Source organism: Terrapene carolina, unplaced genomic scaffold (genome assembly GCF_002925995.2).
Source record: "Terrapene carolina triunguis isolate 2854851 unplaced genomic scaffold, T_m_triunguis-2.0 Scaffold58, whole genome shotgun sequence".
NCBI classification, from domain to species: Eukaryota; Metazoa; Chordata; order Testudines; family Emydidae; genus Terrapene; species Terrapene triunguis.
This window is the reverse complement of record NW_020664409.1, coordinates 80608690-80633545: the sequence shown is the minus strand read 5'-3', so window position 1 is coordinate 80633545 and position 24856 is coordinate 80608690. Positions and strand designations below refer to the sequence as shown.

The 24856-nt window shown below is 38.1% G+C and overlaps 1 protein-coding gene across 35 annotated transcripts in view; it reads right to left on the bottom strand.

Annotated features, from left to right (window-relative positions):
• Nucleotides 1–24856, bottom strand: part of RIMS2 (regulating synaptic membrane exocytosis 2) — a 791243-nt gene that overhangs the window by 194420 nt on the left and 571967 nt on the right. For 20 of the 35 annotated variants that reach the window (XM_026663674.1, XM_026663622.1, XM_026663658.1 and 17 more), the window contains 2 exons: nucleotides 11030–11209; nucleotides 9817–9926 (listed from right to left, as the gene is read on the bottom strand). In XM_026663674.1, the coding sequence (XP_026519459.1) occupies nucleotides 9817–9926; nucleotides 11030–11209 (290 nt within the window). Of the gene's footprint in view, nucleotides 1–841; nucleotides 896–8823; nucleotides 8857–9816; nucleotides 9927–11029; nucleotides 11210–21042; nucleotides 21106–24856 lie in introns of all 35 variants that reach the window. The other 15 variants (XM_026663693.1, XM_026663697.1, XM_026663638.1 and 12 more) reach the window with 4 other exon arrangements.

The following is a 24856-nucleotide window of genomic DNA, read 5'->3' as shown; positions in this document are numbered from 1 at the left end:
ATTGTAACTGTAGGAAGCATGTTTTCTGTTATTAGAATGAGCTATCCTAAACATTTTGAACACACTAGTATTTGGGACAATTTTAAAAAAAATTCTTTACCATTTGCATGTCTATTTGATTTACAAGGGACAGCATCAATTATAAAAGTTTCAAATTTTGTTTTTTTTAGCCTCCAAGCGGGCCTGATTTCCCCTAGCCCTCCTCATACTTGACCTCCCATTTGTATCAACTGAAATTTCTTGCAAGCAGGATCAGGGCCATTGCTTGAAATACATACTTAGGAGCTTTAAAATAACATAATCTTCTCTGCTAATTTTGTACTTCGCAATCACTTCTCTACTGATCTGTATTTTTTATGGACAACAGAGCAATATGACAACGTCTTTACTTCCTTGCTTGTCAAAAGCACTATGACTAATGTTAGCACGGTTCTGTGACAGGGCTTGTTAATTAACCTGGGCTTATTCTGATGATTGGATGGCAATCTCTGCAGAAACACAAGAAAAATATTGCAAGACTACGCATTTAATAAATGGTGAGATTTGTTCTTGGTGACAGAACAGAGGATTTTTATGAAAATGGATCTCTAGAATCCAGATGACAAGATTATAACAATTTTGTAGGTTGAACATTTGGTTGGGAAATGCTTGACAGTGTTCCTGTAAGCATTTAATATAATCCATGATGCACTGTTTTTGTTTGCTTTGGTCTTAAATAAAATGAAATTATCACTGTCTGGCTTTTGCATCTTAATATATTTCCAAGCTAGCTAGAGAAGTTTGCATATGTGCTCATAGGGAAACATATCTAAAGGGGATATGCAGATGTGGTCAGACAGACCTGCCTCAACCTCTGACCCCTGCTCTCCAATATGCTTGTTTTCTTCATCTCCTTCTGCATTCATATAAGCAAAACAGAAAAAAAAGTGAGACAAAAACATGTATACGTTGTTACAAGCTGATCAAATAAACAATAAATGTCAAATAAATAATATACAATTCCTCACTATTTGGCACAATTTTTTTTTTTTGAGTGAATCAAGGGTGAAATAAATCCTGTGTATGTGGACGCACCTAATTCTAGTAGCACCAAATCCTGTTTTGCTTTTTTATGCATGACTTTCATTTAGTTCAATGAAATTTTTGTGCAAGGAAAGAAGGTAGGATGTGGCCCTTAATATTCCTGACATGGTGGTTTCTGAATTAATTAGTGATGCATAGAAAAGCAGACAATAATTATTGAAGCAGAGAAAAGCAGACACAGCATAAGCTTTAAAGATCTAAAGTAAAAGCATCCACTCTAGTTTGGTTTTGTTTTTTCTTGCAACAATCCTCCAATCAGTGAACAGCTGATTTAAATATGTGGGCAAATCATCAGTAAGAATTTGAGAATTACCTGCATATGCCCCCAAAGAGCAATGTGAAAATAATTTCCCCCTCCCCCAAGTTCAGTCACTTGCAAAGAAAAAAAAAAGGAAGATGATGATCAATTTGTAACTAAACAGCAAGTTAGCTGAATTTCAGAAAACCTAGAATTCAACAAAAACATTAACTCAATTAACTTTTCTTTAGGAACTACAATTAAAATGAAAGTGCTAGTATAAGTATATGTAGATTTTACTGCCATCTGAAAAAGTGCAAAACAGTCAGTAAAGACAACATCAGATAGTATATTATTATAAGATAAACAACATAAAATATAAATCTTATTTGATCTATTTAATGTACCAGTGAGTACATATAAAAAAAGAACCAGAACTCTTTCTATACAAAATATCTGTGACCATAGTAACTACAGTAGACAGAGAAAAAGCATGTTGAGTTGGACACTTATTCTTTCATAAACCCAAATTTTTGAATGCAATTAATTTATTTGGTTTGTTTTAACTTATTTTTAACATTACATTTTTTCTGTTATTTATTGACAGTTTCTCGCAAAATTTTAAAAGAAATATTTGTATTTTGCTTCCTCACTGAGTGTGATGTTCTGTTTCTAATTCTTTGTTAATGATTCCACTACTACATAGGTTTATTATAATTTTACTTGTAAACATATTGTGCAACTAACCAGTATACTGAATCCCTAGATATTGGGATTTTCTAGTTTGTACTCACAACTTAAAATTACTGATACCAAGGCATTAATATTAATATTTAGACAATAAGTAGTGTCAGTATAATGGAAATAGATGGGTGCTTAGATTTTTCTCTAGAATTCTACAATAAAGTTATGATATTTCAGATTATTAATAGCACATTGTAGTCAGCAGAAAAACTGATTTAAATGGGAGCAGGATTAGGTCTGCTATGGCTGTGTTAATGGAAATACAAGATCGGTTCCACTAAAAGTTTGCAAAACTGAGCTAGAATGTTATTGGTACCCAGGGATACTAATATAGGACTCAACTATGGGCTGTCATAAGCTCCAAGCAAGGGGCAGTGCATTGTTGCACTACCACAGGAGCAGACTGGAAGCATATTATAACTCTCCTCTCTGAGCTTCTGACAATAATCAAGGTAGCCAGTGCAAGGAAATAAGGCGGTGTAAACTGGGCCCCAGTAAAGTGCACATTATCCCAGATTAACTCTGTGTGGAATGAGAATGTCCACACATAGTGTTAATTAAGAATGGTTAATCAGAAATAACTACATATGTAGACAAGCCCTAAGTGACTTGTCCAAGGAGAGAAGGGTGGCAGAATGGTATTAATAAAAGGCTGTATCACAGTTCATATATGCAAGGAAGACAAATTAAAGTTACATGAACAACCTTAACATGTCTTTTTCCTAACTTCTGAGTACTTGACTTTGCAACCATAACGTTCTTTTAAAATTATTTTTCAACCTCATAGGTAATTTCCCTCTTTTTCCCACTCTTATTTTTAAGAGCAACTGAAAAACCAGAAATTCCATCATATGGACCCATATTGATTATCATTGGTCATCAGTAGGGTACACAGCACCTTTAGGTTCATAGCACAGACCTCTATAGACTGAATTAAAGTAGTAACCAACACTACAGGGGAATGCAACACACTCTTTGCCAGTAGTTTATACAACTAATTGATAGCAGAGAAATACTGGGAATCAGGAATTCAGAGTTTAATTCCCAGCCTGGAGTAGAACCTGTAACCCACCCTGAACCCAAAAGAACAAGTGGTTGGGTTGGGTTAGGTGGGAAAACAAATGGACTGTCTCAGGCTTGGGTTGGCTTCCCTCCTTCTGCCTTTGGGGTTGTCACCATATCAGCTGTGTGCCCCGTCCCTGCAGGCCATCGCCACCTTGCTATCTTGTGTGTGCTCTGGAGACAGTGTGCTGGTGAGTCAGAGCACCTCTCACTCTGCAGCAGGCACAGCGCAGCAGGATGTGGCAGACATCAGAAGCAGGGCACACAGCCACTGTCTCGCCCACCTCATGGGCAGGAGGAGGAGAGCTAATCCCATAGGCAGGAGATGGCAGCAGTAGAGCTGACTCAGGTTCAGAAGGAAGGCTCAGGATTGGGTCAGAAAACAACCTGACTCTTAGGTTGGGTGGGCTTGGGTCTAAGTTGGGTCCAGGTCAGACCTAAAACTTAGGCCCAAGCTGACCTCTACCCTAGAGGATCATAGAATCATAGAAGATTAGGGTTAGAAGAGACCTCAGGAGGAGATCTAGTCCAACCCCCTGCTCAAAGCAGAACCAACACCAACTAAATCATCCCAGCCAGAGCTTTGTCAAGCCTGGCCTTAAAAACCTCTAAGGATGGAGATTCCACCACCTCCCTAGGTAACCCATTCCAGTGCTTCACCACCCTCCTAGTGAAATAGTGTTTCCTAATATCCAACCTAGACCTCCCCCATTGCAACTTGAGTCCATTGCTCCTTGTTCTGTCATCTGCTACCACTGAGAACAGCCTAGCTCCATCCTCTTTGGAACCCCCTTTCAGGTAGTTGAAGGCTGCTATCAAATCCCCCCTAACTCTTCTCTTCTGCAGACTAAACAATCCCAGTTCCCTCAGCCTCTCCTTGTAAGTCATGTGTCCCAACCCCCTCATCATTTTTGTTGCCCTCCTCTGGACTCTCTCCAATTTGTCCACATCCTTTCTGTAGTGAGGGGACCAAAACTGGATGCAATACTCCAGGTGTGGCCTCACCAGTGCCCAATAGAGGGGAATAATCACTTCCCTCGATCTGCTGGCAATGCTCCTACTAATACAGTCCAATATGCCATTAGCTTTCTTGGCAACAAGGGCACACTGCTAACTTATATCCAGCTTCTCGTTCACTGTAATCCCCAGGTCATTTTCTGCAGAACTGCTGCTTACCCCAGCCTGTAGCGGTACATGGGATTCTTCCGTCCTAAGTGCAGGACTCTGCACTTGTCCTTGTTGAACCTCATCAGATTTCAGCAGTTTGCTGTTCCAGGTCAATGGGGGCTGCGGGAAGCGGCGCAGGCCAAGGAATGTGCTGGCCACCATTCCCGCAGCCCCCATTGGCCTGGAATGGCGAACCACGGCCATTGGGAGCTGCGATCAGCTGAACGTGCGGACACTGCAGGTAAACAAACTGTCCCAGCCCGCCAGCGGATTTTCCTGATGGGCCGCGTGCCAAAGTTGCTGATCTCTGGCCTAAAGCTATTGCATCTCCCATAGCAGGTTCAGTAGAGGATGGGCATATACTCAGGGCATGTAATGAGCTCATGTTGGGCTGGAAAAAGTTTAAGGCACATGGAACGTTCAGACATTTTAGTACCCCTGCTCTAAAGGCTATACTGAACATATGTAAAGGACGATGCTCACAGACTTAGAACTTGGATAAATCTGAGTGGGTTTTCATAAGGACAGAAAAAGGAATTGGCCCTCACACTATCCCTCTGTTAAATTTCAAGTCCCTGCTCTATAGCATGGAGGTATTAGAGCTCTTCAAAGAAACAGTTGGACAGTAGTTTTTGCAAATCAGCCTGAGACGGAGAGCAAACATGGAAAATTTCAGCCCCAACACTTAAAGTTTGGTGAAGTTATTAGCAATTGAAAATGGGAACTTACAACAGAAAGTATTATGCAACTTTAACTATAGATGTTGCTACCGGTTCTATTATAATTTCAATGTAGTATAGATCTTAATAAACAATTATTTACAAATTAAAACACAGAAGATTATCAATAATTTATGACTTTTTTGGAGAATAATGAGTGAAGCATCGATCACTTCAAAGCGTTTCAAAATCTTTTGAAGTGGAAAGTCTTATTGCTATAATTGAATGTAGTAGATAGGGCTAAAATATGGGAAGTCAAGAAGTCCGATATTTGAAATAGTTTTAAAAGTAATTTCATGGGGTTTATATTTAAAATATAGACTGCAGGCAGTTACTGAATTTAGCCTTGTTCCAAAGCCAAGTAGAACCAAGACTTGCATTTCAGCAACGTATAAAGTAAAACCTCTTAGTTTCCTCCTTTTAGATTAGCAATAGTTGTAAACATTCACTGTTAATAAGCTTTTGATGTCTCCAACACCATTATAAAATTGTAGGAGGTGTATTTTCAGCTCAGTACACACAGTTTTAGCTGTGTAGCTCCACTTAATACTAAAAGGAGTTGTGTAGCTAAAGCCCAGAACAAAATATTGAGAATATTCCTAAAAATTAGAAAGAAAAGATCCAACATAAAAAATAAGTGTTTTCTAGTCGAAAATACCCTTGAAATATTATATACTTAAAAAGCACACAAACAAACAAACCACCTTCTAGATCCAGACACTTCACTGCAGTACAACACTTTTGTACTGGTTCATCAACACAAAGAGGTCATAAATGTGGCAGATCTAGCCAACTGTGGATTCCCTACTATGCTCTTGAGAATGGACCGGCCCCTGGCTGCCACAGGCAGTCACCATAGTTTAAAGCAAGCTTTCAGGCTGTTCCACACTAAAAGCTGAGTTCTCAGCTACAACAAAAGGGGACCTAGATTGGGGAGCTGTGAATAGCTCATTTGTTCCCAGCTAGAATCACAGCACTTTTACTATTTTTCTTCAGACATGTGTAATAAGTGTCTGACCCTGAAATGAGTATAGATCATGCTCTTTTTTAAACCTTTTTCCTTCTAGTACAATACAGAGATGACATGGACTAACTCCTGTTTGTTACCCTTTGATACATTTTTAATTATCTTTTTTGTTACATTAACATCTGAACTTCAACTGGTCAAAGCTAAAATGTTGGATTTTAAAATGCAAGGAAGTTATATAATACAGCATATTCCACGTACAGTACTCAATCCTATATTTTACAGTCATTTTCTTTAAATCATGGGAAAGTTTGCCCTCTTTCTAGCCACATTTACATCACTTTTACAGACCAATTCTTAGCATGTGTTAGTACAATGCCTAGCACGAGCATCTGAGCCTGACTGCGGTCTCTGCGTACTATCGCGCTACTTATAATGATAAATAATAATCTGCAGAATTCCTGACAACTTTCAGTTTTACTTGCTATTGCCTTTAATGCTGTTCTTTTTGCCTCAATGTTCTACTCAGTTTTGTTAGGTTTCAGAGTAGCAGCCGTGTTAGTCTGTATCCGCAAAAAGAACAGGAGTACTTGTGGCACCTTAGAGACTAACAAATTTATTAGAGCATAAGCTTTCGTGGGCTACAACCCACTTCTTCGGATGGCCTCTCAGAGTTGGTAAGACAACTCCCACCTGTTCATGCTCTCTGTATGTGTGTGTATATATATCTCCTCTATATATGTTTCACTCTATATGCATCCGAAGAAGTGGGTTGTAGCCCACGAAAGCTTATGCTCTAATAAATTTGTTAGTCTCTAAGGTGCCACAAGTACTCCTGTTCTTTTTTCAGTTTTGTTAATTATTTATTAATTAAATAACTCTTCCATTGTGGTCAATGTTCTGGGTTCCACTGGTTTTCAGTCTGAGCATCATCAGAATCTTGCATGCTTTTGTTGTTGTTGTAACAACAGCAATATTTTGGGACATAATCCACATACTTAAAATTGTATCCATTTTTTTTTTGTAAAATGCAATCTTCCTTTGCAATCAAGCCACACAGAATGACAGCATAGTAATCATAATTTCATTGAATCGCAGTCAGAGGTTACTTACAGTAACTGCATAAAACGAGTCACAAAATGGAGTTACCTGGTTCCTGAATTACCACATGAAAAAAACTATGTAGAATATTGAGACAAAGATTGCATAGCTGAAGGTTATGGCAGATAAGCTAGGGTATATAAAAGTAAAATATTTATATTTATTCTACATAGTCCCTTTAATTACATTTATACTTTTTCTTCACATATTATAGAAAAAAATATATATATATACAAAATTTAAAATGCCATAGGTCTAGCCATTATGGCCTGAACGTATGATCATACTTCGATTGTATATTAAACTCCAATATCTATGTACTTTACAGTTCTCTGTAACCCAAATCTTCAGAAAAATCTACTTTTTAGATTGATATTCAGTAATAACAAAATACCACTTCATCCTTTGAAACCTTCAGTGTAGTGTCTCATATATCAGTACAGCCAACAACTCTAGATTTCTCATAAACAAATATTATAATCTTTAAAAATATATTTATCATGGTAGTGCCTAGGAGCTGACTGAGTACAGGGCCCCATTGTAGTAAGCCCTGTACAAACTCAGAGTAATAGCCAGTCTCAGCCGCAAAAGCTTACAATCTAAATAGATAACACAGACAAAGGGTTGGGGAAAAGGATAGAACATACAAACATAGTGAACAATGGCACAGATGTCATGTTAGTATATTATCTCCTGGCATAGCTAGACTACATTTAACTGTGATATAAGCATTTTCACAACACAAAAGACACTGCAGAAAAGTACACAGTAGGGTAATGATCTGGAGAGTCTGATTCCAAAATTGAAATAAACACCATAAACACTAAATAAAAAATCGGTTGAGACAGATATGTATAGACCCTCAGTGACATAAAAAAGGACTGCAATTGATATCTTCTGGTTTGTCATGAAGAAAATTGAGTATCAAAGCTGGCATTAATTCTATGAAATATTTTTCACTTCAATGGGGAGATTAATTTTTAGCAACATTCTTATTGCTTTTTGTTTTAAGACTACCTTGATTCAGGGAATTTTTATTTCTCGGTCCAATGGGTGTGACTTAAAATTCAGCAATTGCTTTAGACAACAAAATAATGTTACATGTGTACTTGGAGTGAACACTAATGCCCCAATCCCATAAAGATGTATGTACAGGCTTAACATTAAGCACACTGAGAAGCCCAATTGAAATTAATAGGACTACTGTAGTCCTTAAATTTAAATACACGTCTAAGATCTTGACACTGCAAACAGTAATACATGTATTTAACTTCATGCACATGAGTAGTCTAACTGACTTCAGTAGGACAACTCATGTAAGTTTGTGCAGGATCAGGGCCTAAATATTTCCTATACTATCTAAGGAATCACATACAGTCTGATTCTGCAAGGTACTTTAGCATGTGTCTAACTTTAAGCACATGAAGTGGTCTCATTTAATGCAATATGACTACTTCTGTGCTTAAAGTTAAGCACATGCTTAATTACTTTGCTCAATTGCGGCCATATTTAGGTAGTTATCTAAAGCAAAATTCTACATTTTTAGGGCTGACCACTGTACAATTTATGAACTACAAATGGGGAAAAATACATGAGTGAATAATTATCACACAAATTCTTTCACTGACCTAATAAAAGTCTATGCAATCAAGCAACATCAATTGCAGTTGGGTTTATTTTTGCTTATACAGCCTCCCAAAAAGACTTGCAAGCAGAAAACAAACCCTCCTTTATGTACAGACCTTCATAAGGTTCTATCTCCTTGTCTCCATTGTCTAGGGAGAATAAAAATAAAAGAAAAAAGGGAACCAAAGAATAGGGGTTAAAAACAACAGCACTTTTACAAAAGGTATAACATACATCTTCATAAGGAGAAAAAAAAAGAGTGCATGGGCATTTAGACTGATTTTGCAAAGCACATCTATATACTATCAATAGAAAAGCTGAAAATATATTTGATGCCAAAAATGTAGTTTTATTCCTATGATTTTGAAGATTCCTGAAAATGTTTTGTCTACTGAACAATGCTTTCATGAGGCATTCAAAGGAACAGTATTGACAGTATCCATAAAATATGCATCGCCAAGCATCTTGCTGGTATTTATTTTTGTTGTTAAAGATGATGACCTTTTTCCTGTTCCTTCTGTGTCAAGAGTGATATCTATATTTATGCATGAGCTAATCATCCTTTGTACTTGTGAGATTTTTCCTTGACTGTTGTTAGCATAGGAGCTCTGTACTACTATTCTACCACACACTGATCCTGATCCTAGAAAAGATGCTACATTCTCAAAACCAGGGAAGACAGTGGGCACTCAGAACCTTTCAGGATTAGACATTTTATGAAACACATTCATTACAGCAGAGTTTTATCAACAAAATGCAAAGCAACTGATATAGGACCTTCTGCTCCTGTTGAAGTCAGTACAAAATGTCCATCGACTTCAATGGGAACAGAATTGAGTCAATGCATAGTCCACTTTGGTCTCTGTTTATTGAATTGTTTTGATGATATAGATTAGTTTAATTCAAGTAGCAGTAGATGTTAGACTGACTTTGAAAGAAATGGCGGATGATACAAAACACAAAACTATTGGCAAATACTGGTTCTACACAGGAAAAACTCAAGACCTTTAGGTTCTAATTCCAAAAGAAAGGTAGTAAATAATAACCAATCCCCGCTTCATTTTAGCAATCCACAAACAATTCTGAAGTCACAAAAAAATATCACTTACTTCTTTCCAATGTCCCCTTTGGTGGGAGCTGCGGTAACTGCCTGCCCCTTCGTCCTGCTACTGGAGTACTTGATGGGCTTGTTTGGACAGACCCAGTTCGAGGATGTGACCTACAGGACACACATCAAACAAAACATGCCCTTTAAAAGTCACATTCATCCTTAGATACCTACAGAGCTAATACAATGACTAAGAAAATTTTGGTGAACTTAGGACCTTTGAGGTACTGTAATGGTACTGCTGTCTTTTTTCATAGAAGGGCTAGCTGACAATTAAACAGAGAAAACTCTAGCTGAAGAAAAAAGCCAAATAAGGCTAAATATTGAATGTAATATGTTTGTGTAGATGACTGCATATTTTCTGTGTGTATGTATTCATGTATGTGCATGTGTGCTTTTATTATATACACGCATACATACAAAACCATCTAGGGGCCACAAGCTAAGATCCTTATTCCATTATATTCAGTTAAGCTTTGGGTTGGACTAAGTAAAAATGAAGTAAAATAGTGAGAAATGACATCAGGAATTGATTCTTGATATAATTAGCTTTCACTATCAGAAAGCCAAGAAATATATTTTACAATCCTAAACTGAGGTGCTGTTTCATTCAACTTCCTACTCGACCAAATTGGCTCCACATATAGTCGTACTTTCTTTACTGTAGTTGCACTAAAGAGAGTTTACATAAATTGGCAAAATTCTTCATCAGTAGTAATATAATGTACTTAAACAGGAACAAAACAGACTATGGCACAGCAAAATGTACTCAGAGAAAACAGTGGTTAATACACAACGTTAGTACAATCCATTTAAAGAAACTTTTTTAAAAAAAAAAATAGTTTCATTTGATGTTGTTATGATGGTTGTTCCATAAGCGATGTCTGATGAACACAAACAATTTCTCATTCTGTAAGAGAAGAACATGATAGTTATGAGGTGCTTTATGTGGGAAATCACCCGGGATTCCTGATAAATGAGAAATCACAAAACAAATGTAGTTAAATACATTAGTAAACAAATTACAATGGCAGCCACACCATTATATCCACAATAGAATATAAATAGTGTGTTGGCACTGACAGGGTTAGTATCTACAGCTACTAGTGATCAGCCAAAGATGGAAGGCGATACCAATTAACTACTGGGAAAATAAAATGTGAGTTGGTGGGGCAAAGGGAATTAGTCTGATTGATTTGATTTGTCTGTTTCACCTCGATAAGGCAGGTGAAGGAGGGGCAGATCTTCCAGTCATTAATGAAGGCATCGACCTCATGAGGTTTGAGTCAGGACGCTCTGTGGATCGGGAGCGGGAGTTGGTCCGCTCTAGCACAGGACGTTGTTCTGTTGATCTGGATCTTTGATATGGCTGTCTATCTGGTGCTTCACAATTCCTGTAATGTTAGTCAAAAAGCAGCTCAGTTGACCTTTAACTGTTCTGTTAGTTATAAAACATGCTGCTTGGTATTGATTTGGAGAAAAATCATTGTTAAATACATTTTGGTAACTTTTCTGAGTTCGCTTCTTGATAACATACAGTATTTATAGACGTATGCGGTCTCTTATCCAAAACTCTGGATAAATGGGCTAAAATGTTTTCTGTGTCTCAATAATGACTTTCCATGCTATAATCTGTTTCCAGGCAATTTCTCAGTAAAACACTATTATTTTGTTAACCAACTACACCAGTACACCAAACATTGAAGGAAAAATCGATTTGATTAGAGAATATTAAACCTAGTTGATGTTAATAAGTTGCCTGGTTCTGCATTCTCGCTCATATAAGTAGTCCTTACCGATTACATTAACTTCATTAGCACTACTCATATGAACAAGGGTTTGCAGGATAAGGCCCACAGTAAATATTTACAAGCTATATATGATCTAATTACAGTATGTTGATGTCAGCTGTAAGATTTAATTTCAGAAACAAAGGACATCTGTTAATATATACACCATGCATTAAGGATGGCTTCATAAAGTTAGAGTACTCAATGTTCTGGTTAATAGAGACCTCTAGTACCACTATCACAGTACACATTCAGATGTTCCACAGGGTAACATAAGATTTGTCTCTGGTAAAAGTTATCTTCCTGTTTTCTTGATCTAATCTATGGTGCCAATGTAATGACAGAAAGAGGAAAAAATTGAGACGTGAAAGGAAAAGATGGGCAAAAGAAAATAAGAGGTTCCAAAACACCTGACTAAATTAAGATATAATACAAAATAATTTGTGGGGTTCATCTTCATTTGTACTGAAATAATTATTGGATTTCTGTAGTACTTTTCTATCTCGGGTTATAGTCTGATCCTTTTGCTTGCAAAGAGAAATACAAAGGGGAAAAAGTTGGCTAGCAACTTCCTTAAATATACACAATTATTTAAAAACTAAGTTGTACATATTAGTTGGGCTGAATCTGTTATCATTTGTACCTCACACACCGCCAATGGAGTTGATGGAATCTCGACAGAATTACAAACTCTTAACCTAATAGTACCTTTTAAGGCTCTTCCTACAGCTAAGTCCTGTATTTTACAATGAAGTTGGTTAATAAGAAGAGTGACTGGATGGTGATTAAATGTAACAAAAAGTCAAGTTTTAATTAGTATTTTAAATAGAGAGAGAGACTGTAGGCAGCCTCATTATGAAGAGTCTTACGTTATTAACAGCATTATTTTTATAAAAGACTGTACTGAAGCAGAGCAAAGTTTTCTCTAGGGCTGCTAACTTTGCCGAGTGCTTTGATAAAAGAGTCATTAAAATAAATGTCTGTTCGCGCCTTCCATGAGGTATAATTGGATTCGTAGAAAACAAAATGAAATTCTCCCAGGCAGGTCCAGAATAATGCCAGCCACCATTACCCTACTTCTAAAGCTCCCAACAAACAAAACACACCACAATGAGACACATCATGGTAATTATAAACTGAAGGCACTGACAATCAGGGGAGAAGTAAAACTAGCCTGGCACAAAAGCACAAAGATTACCTCAAGTCTTCTTCTGGCTCTATCAATTCTGTTTCTGAATGGGAAGCTTGATCAGCCAAAACATCCACTGCCTCGCTTCTTTAACATTGTGGATAAACAAAGAAGTGTAACCTTAGCTTTGTAATAGATGTTGCTTAGCTTAGATAACCATTTAAAGAAGGATTTCAGTGCTACAAATGATGAGTAAGGGAGTCAAGCATCCACATGGTGGTGAAAAAATAAGCTTTCTGTGGTTACAGAAATAAATTCTGAAGAAAGCAATTACCCCCTAGACCTGAATTATAAAAACAGTGCATGACTGAAGCCAGACTGTGCCTAGTCCTTGTGCAGGTGGGAAAGAGAAGGAGTTGGCACAAGGAACATCTCTCTCTCTTCCTTCTGCCTTCCACAGAGGGGCCAAGCACAACAGGAGTTCTTATACTAAGGGAGTGAGAAAACCCTTGTAGAACTAGTGCTGCTTCCATGCTCATCTCTGTAAAAGAGGCAGTCTCTGCCCACTGTAGGAGTTGGGTTTGCTGTCTGGGGTCAAGCAGTGCCTGGTCCTTGCATCCTCTTCAGGAGGGATGCACATGCTGTAATCTGCAGAAGAAATACAATGCCAACCAAAGAACCAGCTGCAGAAATACAGCTCCACATCACCTATAATATATGGCTGTATTGGTCACAATCTGGCCATAACAGTGGATGGATGAAATTTTTTAAAACCCCTAAGCAATTTAGGGGCATAAGTCCTACTGTCAAATGACTTTCAGTGGGACATGAGTGCCTGAGTAACTAAGGTGCTTTTGAAAATCCTATCCAATATGAATATAATTTATTCATATGAACTACTGAAAGCCATTTTAAAGGGGGAAAATAGATAGTCAAAGTTAAAGCTATCCAACACCCACAGCATTACTTAAAGTGTTTTGAAACTCCTTTGCATTAACAATAGACTTTGTGCAAAGGTTTTCATTTTTAAATCGAATGAAATGTCAGTATGGCCTCCCACTTCTCCTTTAGTACTACCTACTTCACCATCCTTCTATCTCTACTGGCAAAGAACATTCACTTTAGGTGGTCTATTCTCTTATCTGCGTGTGGGAGATTTGTGCATATAATTCTCCCACACACTGACGGAAGAATGGATCAGTAGGTGTTTACATCTTAACCAAGTATATCTATCACATTGACAAAGTTTCAGCTTTCTGTAAGCCACCATGTAGAACAGCACTCTGGCTATTCTAAGTTTAAAATAAACACTTTAAAAGGCCAAAATTTAGAATTACCAAGATGTTATAAGGAAAGTCACCCCTAGTATATAGTAATAATTGTAAATTCTGTTCACTAGCATCTAACTTGAAGGGTTACAATGCCTTGAGTTAACTACTAATTTATGTGCATTGGTTCATGCTCATATTCTGGGAATGTCCAAAGTTAATAGTTTTTTCGATACACAAAGTTAGCATTTCTAATTTTTAATTATTCAAAAATGAATGTTACTTTTCTTAACAAGTAAAAAGGAGAATCTTCATCAAATGAATAAATAGTAATTTATCCAAGTGCATTTGTACAGAAAGACTTTTAGGAGGCAAACAACAGTGAATAATCATAAAAGCTGCCAGTGCATGCACACAGACATCTCACTATTTCCCCAAACAACTGGACGTTCTTCACATATTTTAGCTGCCATCCCATGTGCAATATTCATTTTACTGTGCACAATACATAAAAAGTAGGTTATAGCAGCAGGCCAGTTAGAATCACAGTTTGTTAAAATTTCAAAAGTAGTTAATATGTCCTTGTAACAAAGAACTGAAGAAACAGAAGTACGCTAGAAGTAAATATACACTATGGAAGGGTTTTTAATGCAACTTTTGTGATCATATCAGGCTTTCACTACTTCTAGAAACACTTAGCAAATAACAAGAGAAATACAAAAGGTACAATATCTAATAGTCATTATTTCAAGAATAGGCCAGCTATTATCCAATGGGATACCTGTCAGTGTCCGTGGAAGGTTGCTGGATTTCAATCCTTGGACATGCTGTTCTTCTACTAGCTATAGGAACTTTGCTGTTTAGTCACAGACACAAGATCCTCTGTTAGCATAACATAAATAAGCATGTCTGCAAAAAGTGAGATTTCTAGTAATAACCATTGAGTCATGAATGTTGTAACAGGAAGTGTGCAAAGATGTGAAGAAGTAGTTCATTGTAACAGCACAGAGATAGAGAAATACTGTAACTAGTTAGCAGCAGCAGGTTAATTTCATTTTTATGAGGATCATAATCAAATACATATAAAGAAGCTTAACATAATATAAAAAGTTTGTTCTGGTATAGTATTTAGTGCAGAAAAGAGTTCAATGCTTGCATCTACTCTAGTAAATAAAATATAAATAAAGTAATGTATGTGAATAGTCAATCATATATTATATGGCATATACTATTGTGTGTGTGTTATAACTATATAGAGAATAAGTGATGATATAGTATAAAGATTTTCAGTGGAACTACACTCATTATCTGACTCTTCATTGACATCAGTTTGGGATGGTTGCATTACATATAATGCCATGAGTTAATTACACTAGTCATTCCAAGCAAGTGCCAATAAAACCTTTATGCCACACCATGGTCTCACGTCATCTGTTAATGTTAGAACTACTATTACAGAAATATTTTAGGAAGTTTTTAAAAACTGATTTGGTCCATTTTTCTCCTATCTTTTCTTCCTACAAAGCCAATTCGCTTAATTCTGTTGCCTATCTTTGACCTGAGAGGATAGTCAAATTTCAGGGCCCTGGGGACATTCTACTTGGAAGCAGAAATTGATGGAGACTGGTATTCTTTGATGCAATCTTGTTTATTTACAAGAACTATACAAAGTCCTGCTTCAACAAATGAATGAGGAACCAAAAGAAAGAGAAGCAGTTTCTTAGTTTACAGCCCGAAGCCTCTTTAGCCAACATGCCAAGAATCTCGCTCTCTAACTTTTCCCATGGTCACCCTGTGCTCACAGGCTCCTGCTCGACTTGCTTGACTCTTTCTCTGTTCTCATCTGTTCTCAGTGTGTGTGTGTTCTACTTTCCCTCACACACATCTACATCCACCTACTTGATCATAATACCAAGTGGAATCTCCCGCCCACCTGGTGCTAGTTTCCAGGCACACTCTATTTAGCCTTGTTTTAGGTGTGGCCCCTTAAATATCTCTTACAACTATCTTAAATGAAAGGCGCATTCACACATCAGTTTGAATGAAGTTTTAATCCATTGCAAGATTTTACCCAGCTCATAATAATACCATGAGTTCAACAATATAGGCCTTGGAAGAAAAGAGAAAAAATAATAATACGTTTTTTAAATACTTCTAAGTTACCTGAATAGCTTTTCTTTACATTATATTTCAGTTTAAATATTAAAAAAAAAAATCTCACTAACATCCAAGACTTGGTACAAGTAGAGTGTGTACTGTTCAGGAAGGGGATTCAGGACTTTCTAATTATTAATAAATCTTTCTAATAAATCTTCAGTTGTCACAGATCATATTTAATACTACTTCAAATGAAAGCAGACACAGCACAATGAGGTGATGACATTGTTAGCTTAATTTAAAGGATCCCACTTTCCACTTTTAGGGTATGTCTACACTACCCGCCGGATCGGCGGACAGCAATCAATCCAGCAGGGGTCAATTTATTGCGTCTAGTCTAGACGCAATAAATCGACCCCCGAGCACTCTCCCGTCGACTCCTGTACTCCACTGCCGCAAGAGGTGCAGGCAGAGTCGATGGGGGAGTGGCAGCAGTCGACTCACCACAGTGAAGACACCGCAGTGAGTAGATCTAAGTACGTTGACTTCAGCTACGTTATTCACGTAGCTGAAGTTGCGTAACTTAGATCAATTTCCTCCCCTCCCCTCCCCCAGTGTAGACCAGGCCTTAGATTTTAAGGGCTTGTCCACAGCAAGGGTCTTGATGCACAGCAAGCTGGGTATAAATCTGCGTACACTAGCCTGCTGTGAACTAACTGGCCATGTGGACCCTGATACCCAGTGCACTAAGGGTATGTCTTCACAGCACAGTTAGCTTGAGTTATAACTGGAGTTTTACCCCTAATTTGACTCCTGTCCACACAAAAATCTCTAGCTTGAGTTAAGTGGTGCTTTGGCCTTGAGCTAGCTGACCTGTCAGGAGTGGGTAGGTTGAAGCCTGAGTGATGCTGATGCTCCAGCTATTAATGCAGCGAGGATGCAACAGCTCAAGTTACAACAACTCAGCAGCAGCCAATCCAATCACTCTGCTAATCCAATCACTGTGCCACTAATCAAATCAATGTGTAACTCCAGTGCTGTTTTAAAGTGTGGTCCGTCTCATTCAAGCTACCATATCTTGAGTGCAGTAACCTGAGTGTACTAACTCAAGCTAACTGTTGCAGTGAAGACAAGCCCTAACAGTTCTGTAGTGGCAGTGCACTTTGACCTACTGCTGTTTCAAACAGCAGAAGGTCAGAGTGCACTACATGCACTATGTCTATGTGTGGACAAGCCCTAAGATTATTTCTCAAAAAATAAGCATACCAATCCCACATGGTACAGGGACCTCTGCATGCATACAATGGCATGGCTTGACTTATTTTTATTTCAGTATGGCTCCTTAATTTTAAATTTTAATACAAAAAATCTTTGAAAAACCAGTTTGAGTGGTTGGACATTTATTCAAAGTATCCTTTTACTATGTGAATGTGAACAAATGTAAACACCCTTTTGCTATCATTTTGAATATATTAATTTAAAAAAAAATCACCCCAGGTTTCTTGTACTCATGGGGCCTCTTCTCCCTCCTCCCACCACCTACAGGAACACAACTGCCTTTCAGCGGTGCTTTGTATCTCAACAACCACTTTTGACTCTCTCCCTCTAATCTCGCTTCTCTTCTGCTGCCTTCTCCTCTCCCACAGCCCATTCCCTACAACTGAGTATACTAAACCTCTTAAAAATAATCATAAAATGTTAATAGAAATACTAAAATTATTCAAACATGAAAATCCAGAATTAAGTCTTACATTATATGTTTAAAATGCTATTTTCCCCTAGGTAATTCAGTGTATACATCAATTCACCCACTCACTGGAAAGCTCTGAAATATTTAATTAAAATGGTACCTTAAAATGGAAAGATGTATATGCACGGTAGCAATTTTCAAAATTCCCAACTGAACATGTAATTTAATGAATGAGAAATAAGGGATATATCAGGCAATACAAACAGAAACAGTGCCCAATAAGGGCTCAATTCCTTTAAGGTGCTGAACACTCTAGTCCAATCCAGCAAAACACTTAACTACATGAATATTCCCACTGATGTCAACAGGACTGTTCTCAGGCTCAGAATTAAACTTGAGTGTTTTGCTGGACTGGGTTTGAGTTCACAGAACCTTTCAGGGTTGAACACTACATTTGAATGAAATACATGACATATAATTCAGCCTACAATAGTTAGACACAAAGGTTCATCCTCTGCTCTGAATTTCCTTGCTTCTGGGGTTTTGTTCCAAATCTTAGGGCTTGTCTATACTTGCCACGCTGGTTCGGCGGCAGGCAATCGAACTTCTGGGTTCGATTTATCGCGTCTTGTCTGGACGCGATAAATCGAACCCAGAAGTGCTCGCCGTTGACTCCGGTAATCCTGCTCGGCGCGAGGAGTACGCGGAGTCGACGGGGGAGCCTGCCTGCCGCGTCTGGACCGCGGTAAGTTCGAACTAAGGTACGTCAACTTCAGCTACGTTATTCACGTAGCTGAAGTTGCGTACCTTAGTTCGAATTGGGGGGTTAGTGTAGACCAGGCCTTAGATGCTACTAATAACACAATTTCTGATTTAATTTTCCTTTATTTTTCACTAGTAATTTGCTTTAAAAGACTGATACAATTATAATTAAAGATCTGCCAGGGTAAGAGTCCACAGAAAGGCTTTGATTCTGGAAAGATTTATGTATCTGCTTAACTTTGTGCACCAGGCCGTAGTGCCATATGTCAATGAGACCACTTGCAGGGTGTAAATCTGGCCCCACTGAAGTCAATGGGAGTTTTGCCATTGACTTTAAAAAAGGTCAGGATTTGGCCCAAAGTCCATGGAATTAATCCCTTGTTTAATTCCTCTCATAATAATGTAATTAATTTCATTATTTGAAAAGTTTGCATAATTATTAAGGATTTTTAAAATATTCAAAATATTCTTAATGGTCTGGTTAAATGTCAAATTGAACCATAGCTTCCCCAAACCAACTTTTGTTTTTTTTGTAACAGCTGTGCTGATCTTAATTAAAATTGTTACACAGAGTACCAACACAAATTGTTTCTTGAATTACAAACTTTGGTTATTTTTTCCTCTGATACCTTACCATATTAACCTCTATTATGAGCTGAGCCTAAGAAATATCGATAAATAATAAAGGTATTCTAAGTTTCTAGTGCAACAAAATGGCTTAGACTTACAACTTTGTTTTGCACTCCATAGCATTAGTTTAAATGGACCAAATTAATATTTTTTCTAATTTGGAGTTAAGAAAAACAACAAGACGGAGCTAGGACCTGGTATGTCAATTTTCAATACAAATATATTTTTATATACAACTGCTGATAGATCATTTAATTGCAGATGTGCTGATGAATCTTGTATTGAAGGGAAACTGTCAAATTGGAAAACAAATAATAAGTGGAACATTTTTTACCTAATACTGTCACAAGGAATATCTTATATATCTAGAACAGAAAAAGATAATAAAAAGCATTCATTTTTTTCTCTCATTTGCATGCTGCTCATGCACTGTTTCAGGGGGAGCTCACATGCATGCTCTACCCCAGGCTCTGCAAGAGGATGTTCCCCATTACCAGTTAAACTGAAACTAAAAAGTCAGCAGACAGGTGAGTGCACAGAAAGAAAAGGGGCAGGATGGTGATGTTGCTCTGGGGCCCATCCAAAAGTCTGTTACAAACATAGCTGCGGAGCAGGAACACTGATTAATTTTTTTTACTTTGGTCATAATTCTCTGGATGGGTGGTGTTGGTGGCCTCTGATATACAAGGATGCCAGACTAGATGGCTAACAAAAAAATTCTCATTAACACTGGAACACACAGAGCAAATACAAATTACTATTTTAGTTAAATCTTTAGTCTTAAAGATATTAAAATAAGTGGTCACGTATCTACAATTTCTTTCAATATACATGGTCAATCGTTCACACTTGTACAGTCTATAATATTCAGATCAGCACAGCTTGAGACTTGTTCATCTGTTTTATACAGGCAAACATACATTTGACTAAATATTTCTGCAAAGTTAAATGTCTACTTTGTGCTGCTATAGAAAAATGAATAAATACACCATTTCCATACTAGAGACACAAATAATGTTACTAACAAAACAAAATGAAAATATAACTTTGTACTCTTTCAATGGTTATGGAATTTTTTCTACACTACTTTATATTTGAAAAATTAGCACAATACATGTAGCATTTCAAATATCCATTTATATTTACAGGCTTCATTTTGTGTAATTTAAAACATATTTTTGAGATTTAAAATATTATAGGACAGAGACAGATAAGTGGTTATTATTTTTATATAATGAATTCATATTTATCCTAAAATAAATATAAGGCGTTTTTACATAAAATGATTGTTAAAGAAAAGAAAAGAAAAGAAAAGAAAAGAAAAGAAAAGAAAAGAACACTGCAGGTCCACTGATGAAGACCTTAACCAGCCCTCACTACAGAAAAATTCCTAGTAAATCAATGGGAGTAAGGACTTCAGAACTGACCACTATATGCATCGCACTATGTGCTTGATCCCCCCCAAGATCCCACTCAACAAGTACCCAATAGGCTGCTCACCGCAGTAAGGGCTGGTAGGATCAGGTCCAATTTCTTTAAGCTAAATTCAGTACTGGACTTCAACTTATCTTGTTCCAAATTGTATGTGTCCTTTGACCACCATAATCCTTTTTCTCAAGAACAACCCAACATATTAAAAAGATTCACATAAAGTAGTTCAAGCATCATCACTGTTCTTTCTATCCTCATAATAGAAACCTTGGAAAGAGACAAGCCAACAAATATGCCTTTTCTGGGATCAGTGGAGAAAGAAATGGAGGATGATTTACATGATGTCAGAAATAAAATTTGTTACTACAATTAGTCAACTCTACAAGCAGATTAGGAACACATATTTGGTAACACTACACTCTTTACTTACCCATAGTTTTCAGCTGAACCATTGACTACATGATCTGCCCATGAACTTGCACCATTGTACCACCTTTACAATGCAGTTAAAATAAAGAGGTGTTATAAATAAATATAGGTAATATTAAAAACACTATAATTCACGTGTCATATTTGCTTCTCACTAATCTGGAGATTTTTTTCAATTGCTTCCAATACGTTTTCTGCATTTCCTCTTCTTTGCTAAGAGGTATCAGGAAAAACAGGTGCTTTCTGGCAACAGTTATGTATATTTTTTCCAGATCTAATTCCCAACATATTTCAGTAAGTGAATTCTATCATTTTCAGCAAGTTTGCCTATTAACTTCTTTCTTTAAGGTTTGATCCTTCAAAGCTTTCGCATGCAATATTTCCATTGCCTTTGAGTCTGTGTGGAATACTTTTAAGATTAGACCATAGAGGGATAGTGTCAAACTTAAAAGCCATATACTGTAAACCAAACCATTTTCTTTACCTATGTCCTAAAAACACCTCTAAATAGTAAAGCATTTTTTAAAATTCTGTTTACTGTTATCTATTGAAGATTTTTTTTGGTGGGATTTTTTATTTGTTTTGGAGGGAGGCGGAGGGGGGTGTTGCATTTCATTCAGGCCCCACAATGAAAAATCAATGAAATGACAATCACTACTCTGCATTGCTTTAGATGAGCTAAATGATTTAAACATGTGTAACATGACATCAGCAACATCAGTCAAAACAACATCAAGTGGTTTGTAGAAAGATTATTGTAGCGGGGTGTCCACCCGCTCCTGCCCTGAAGGGCTTAAAACAGCCCTGGGAGAGGGCTGTTGTAGGGAAAACCTGGGCTGATTGGGGAAGTAGCCACAGCTGGGCCACGCCCCAATCAGGCCACAGCTGGCCCTATAAAGAGGTTGTGGGCCGGGAGCACAGGCAGTCTCTCTCTAGGCGCAGAGAGAGAAGGGCCTGGCTGCTTGGGACTTGAGTAAGGTACTGGAGTGGGGAATGGGGCAAGGGAGCCGGAGAGCTCCCGCCTTGAAAACCCCAGGCTGCAGACCTAGCCAGAGGCCTGAAAAGGTACTGCGGTTGCAGGGGTGCAGCCGGCGGTAGGTGGAGGCAGCAGGTTCAAACCCCCCCTTGCCAATAATGAGCGATATGGACTGCAGTCTACCCCAGAGTGCGGGGGCTAGATGAGGACTGGCAGTGAACACTGAGGCAAGGTGGGGACAGAGGGTGGGGATTCCCCTGGGAGGGGAGCCCAGAGAGTGGGGTACTGCCAGGGGGCAGCACCCAAGGGAGAGGGGCACCGGGGTCTAGGAGGGAGATGGGGCCAGCGACAGTGGGACATTGGCCTGCAGAGGGTGCTCCAAGGCTGGAAAGCTAATTTCCATACCGGACCAGCAGGAAGCGCCATAGGGGTGAGCCGCGCATCGCTACAGTTATGTTTGAATGGAAGCAGAATTGGAAAAAGAGACTCTGGGCAGATGGAGTCTCAACCTCTAAGTTAAATACCTGTCCTTCTTCCAGAAACCACATGATGATCTTCTTACCATTCATTACCCTAAAACTCTGGAAACGTGCAATTCATATAACTCTGGGTTAGAGAGATGGTGATGCAAATCAACTTTGGTACTACATGGAATCCTCAGATCTCCTGCAAGTGGCCTGGGTATCTAGCATTGAGACTACAGTGGTTTCATGGATCAATGATCTTCTGAAGATGGTGAACAAGAACCAGGACCAGGATTTTCAAAGAAGTCTATGGGATCCTTGAAAATCAAAGGGAGTTGGATGCCTAATTTCTCTGGGCTCCATTGAAAATCCCAGACCAGGTGTCTATGCTGAACTTCTTAGTGATTTTGATACTGCTGAACACAAGGTATTTGCTGAAACTATTGCAAAATATGGCAAGAATGGATGGAGTAGTTCTTGAGTAACACAGTTCTTTCCTCTGAGGTCTCAGGGTGTAGAATTGGAGCAATCTCAGGTGGAGTATCACACAATTCTGCTGTCACCCTTCCTGATCAATGTGTATATTAGGTAGTTGAGGGAAGACAATGAAGTGGTATGGGCTTTACTTGCGTCTTTACTATGTGGATGTCACACAGCAGTTCATCTCCATTTCATATCAAACTTGGCTGGAGCAGTTGATGGGGTTATGTAATATCTGGCCAGGACCAAGGCTTGGATGAGGCAATTTACACAGGACCCACTAGCTTCTGGATCAGGGATCGGCAACCTTTGGCACGCAGCCCATCAGGGAAATCCAGTAGCGGTTTGCCAGTCCAGGACAATGGGGGCTGCAGGAAGTGGCGTGGGCCAAGGGATGTGCTGGCCGCCACTTCCCGCAGTCCCCGTTGGCCTGGAACGGCGAACCGCGGCAAGTGGGAGCTGTGATTGGCTGAACCTGCGGACGCTGCAGATAAACAAACCGTCCTGGCCCGCCAGCGGATTTCCCTGATATGCCGCGTGCCAAAGGTTGCCGATCCCTGTTCTGGATTATCAGACAATAGCAGAAAGCAAGAGTGCTCCTGATCATTGTGCTTGACCAACATGTTGCAAACTTTTGTTTCAGGTTCAAAATTTGTATCAGTGATCTGCTATTTTGTCAACTCAGGTTTGGATTACTGAAACCATAGAACATGATGGTCCGTTCATTAAAGGGTGTTTCTTAGAGGAGGTGTGTTATCCTTGGTGATCTTCACTGATTTTTCAATCCATTTCTGGTTTTAATCTGTAAAGCCTTAACTGGGTTGGATCTTTGGTTACCTTTGAGATTCCATCTCTTTTCATATTTTAACATGACAATTGAGATCATCTTAGGCACTCAATATCTTAGTTAAATTGGGAGAATGCTAGGGGTGGGGGAGAGGTGCATTTTCAGTTAGGGGTCCTCAACTGTGAAATCTGATTCTCATATCAGATTGCTAAACTGAGAATTTGTTTACTTCCGGGTCATACTGAAATGCCCATTTGTTCCCTCAGCCTTTTCCTTAGGGATAGGAGTAAGCTGATGGGTTAGAGTGTGGTAAAGTTCTAATTGTGGCTTGATCTCAGAGATTTGGTGCAACTGAGTTGGTTTGATTTTTGGTTGTTTTATTTTTTCTATCTCGGGCATTTTGGACTGGATGTAGATGCATCCAGAGCAGTGGATAAGACCATTTGTTAAAAATTGCAGTACATATGTAAAATACAGTCAACTCTTGTTTTCTGCATTGTGACTCCATGGCCTTGGAATGGCTCATATTCCATTCTGACTCAATGACCTTGCCTAATAGGTAATTTATATTATTATGATGATTATGCTTACATTTATTTTTAATAATTTATAATATAATAATTTTAGGAAGAGAAGTGTCTTTTTGTGTCTTTATTTTTATTAATAACAGCATTTAAAACTAAATCAGTGCTGTATTAATTATAAAGTTGTCATAGTGGCTGTTTATGAAATGATCAAGACCATCTTGATTTTAGAAAATTAATTGTTTGGATTAATTATATTGTAATAACTATATCAATAAAACATCAAACCTCTATTTAAAAATATTATAGAGGTCTTTTACTATAGACAATTGTAATCTATAAATACGAATCTAAATTTTACAAAAGGGATATAAATATGATTGTATTTGTGTATGATGTTTGAATGTAGACTAAATAAATAGCTTGTTGTTAATGAGTTACCAATTCTCTCAACTCTTCTCACACTTTTGAGCTGACTAGATGTAGTCTCAGAATTGTGCAAATTTTCAGATGTCCCTTCTAAATTTTGGAGGGACAATAGTCAGGGCCGGCTCCAGGGTTTTGGCCGCCCCAAGCAGCCAAAA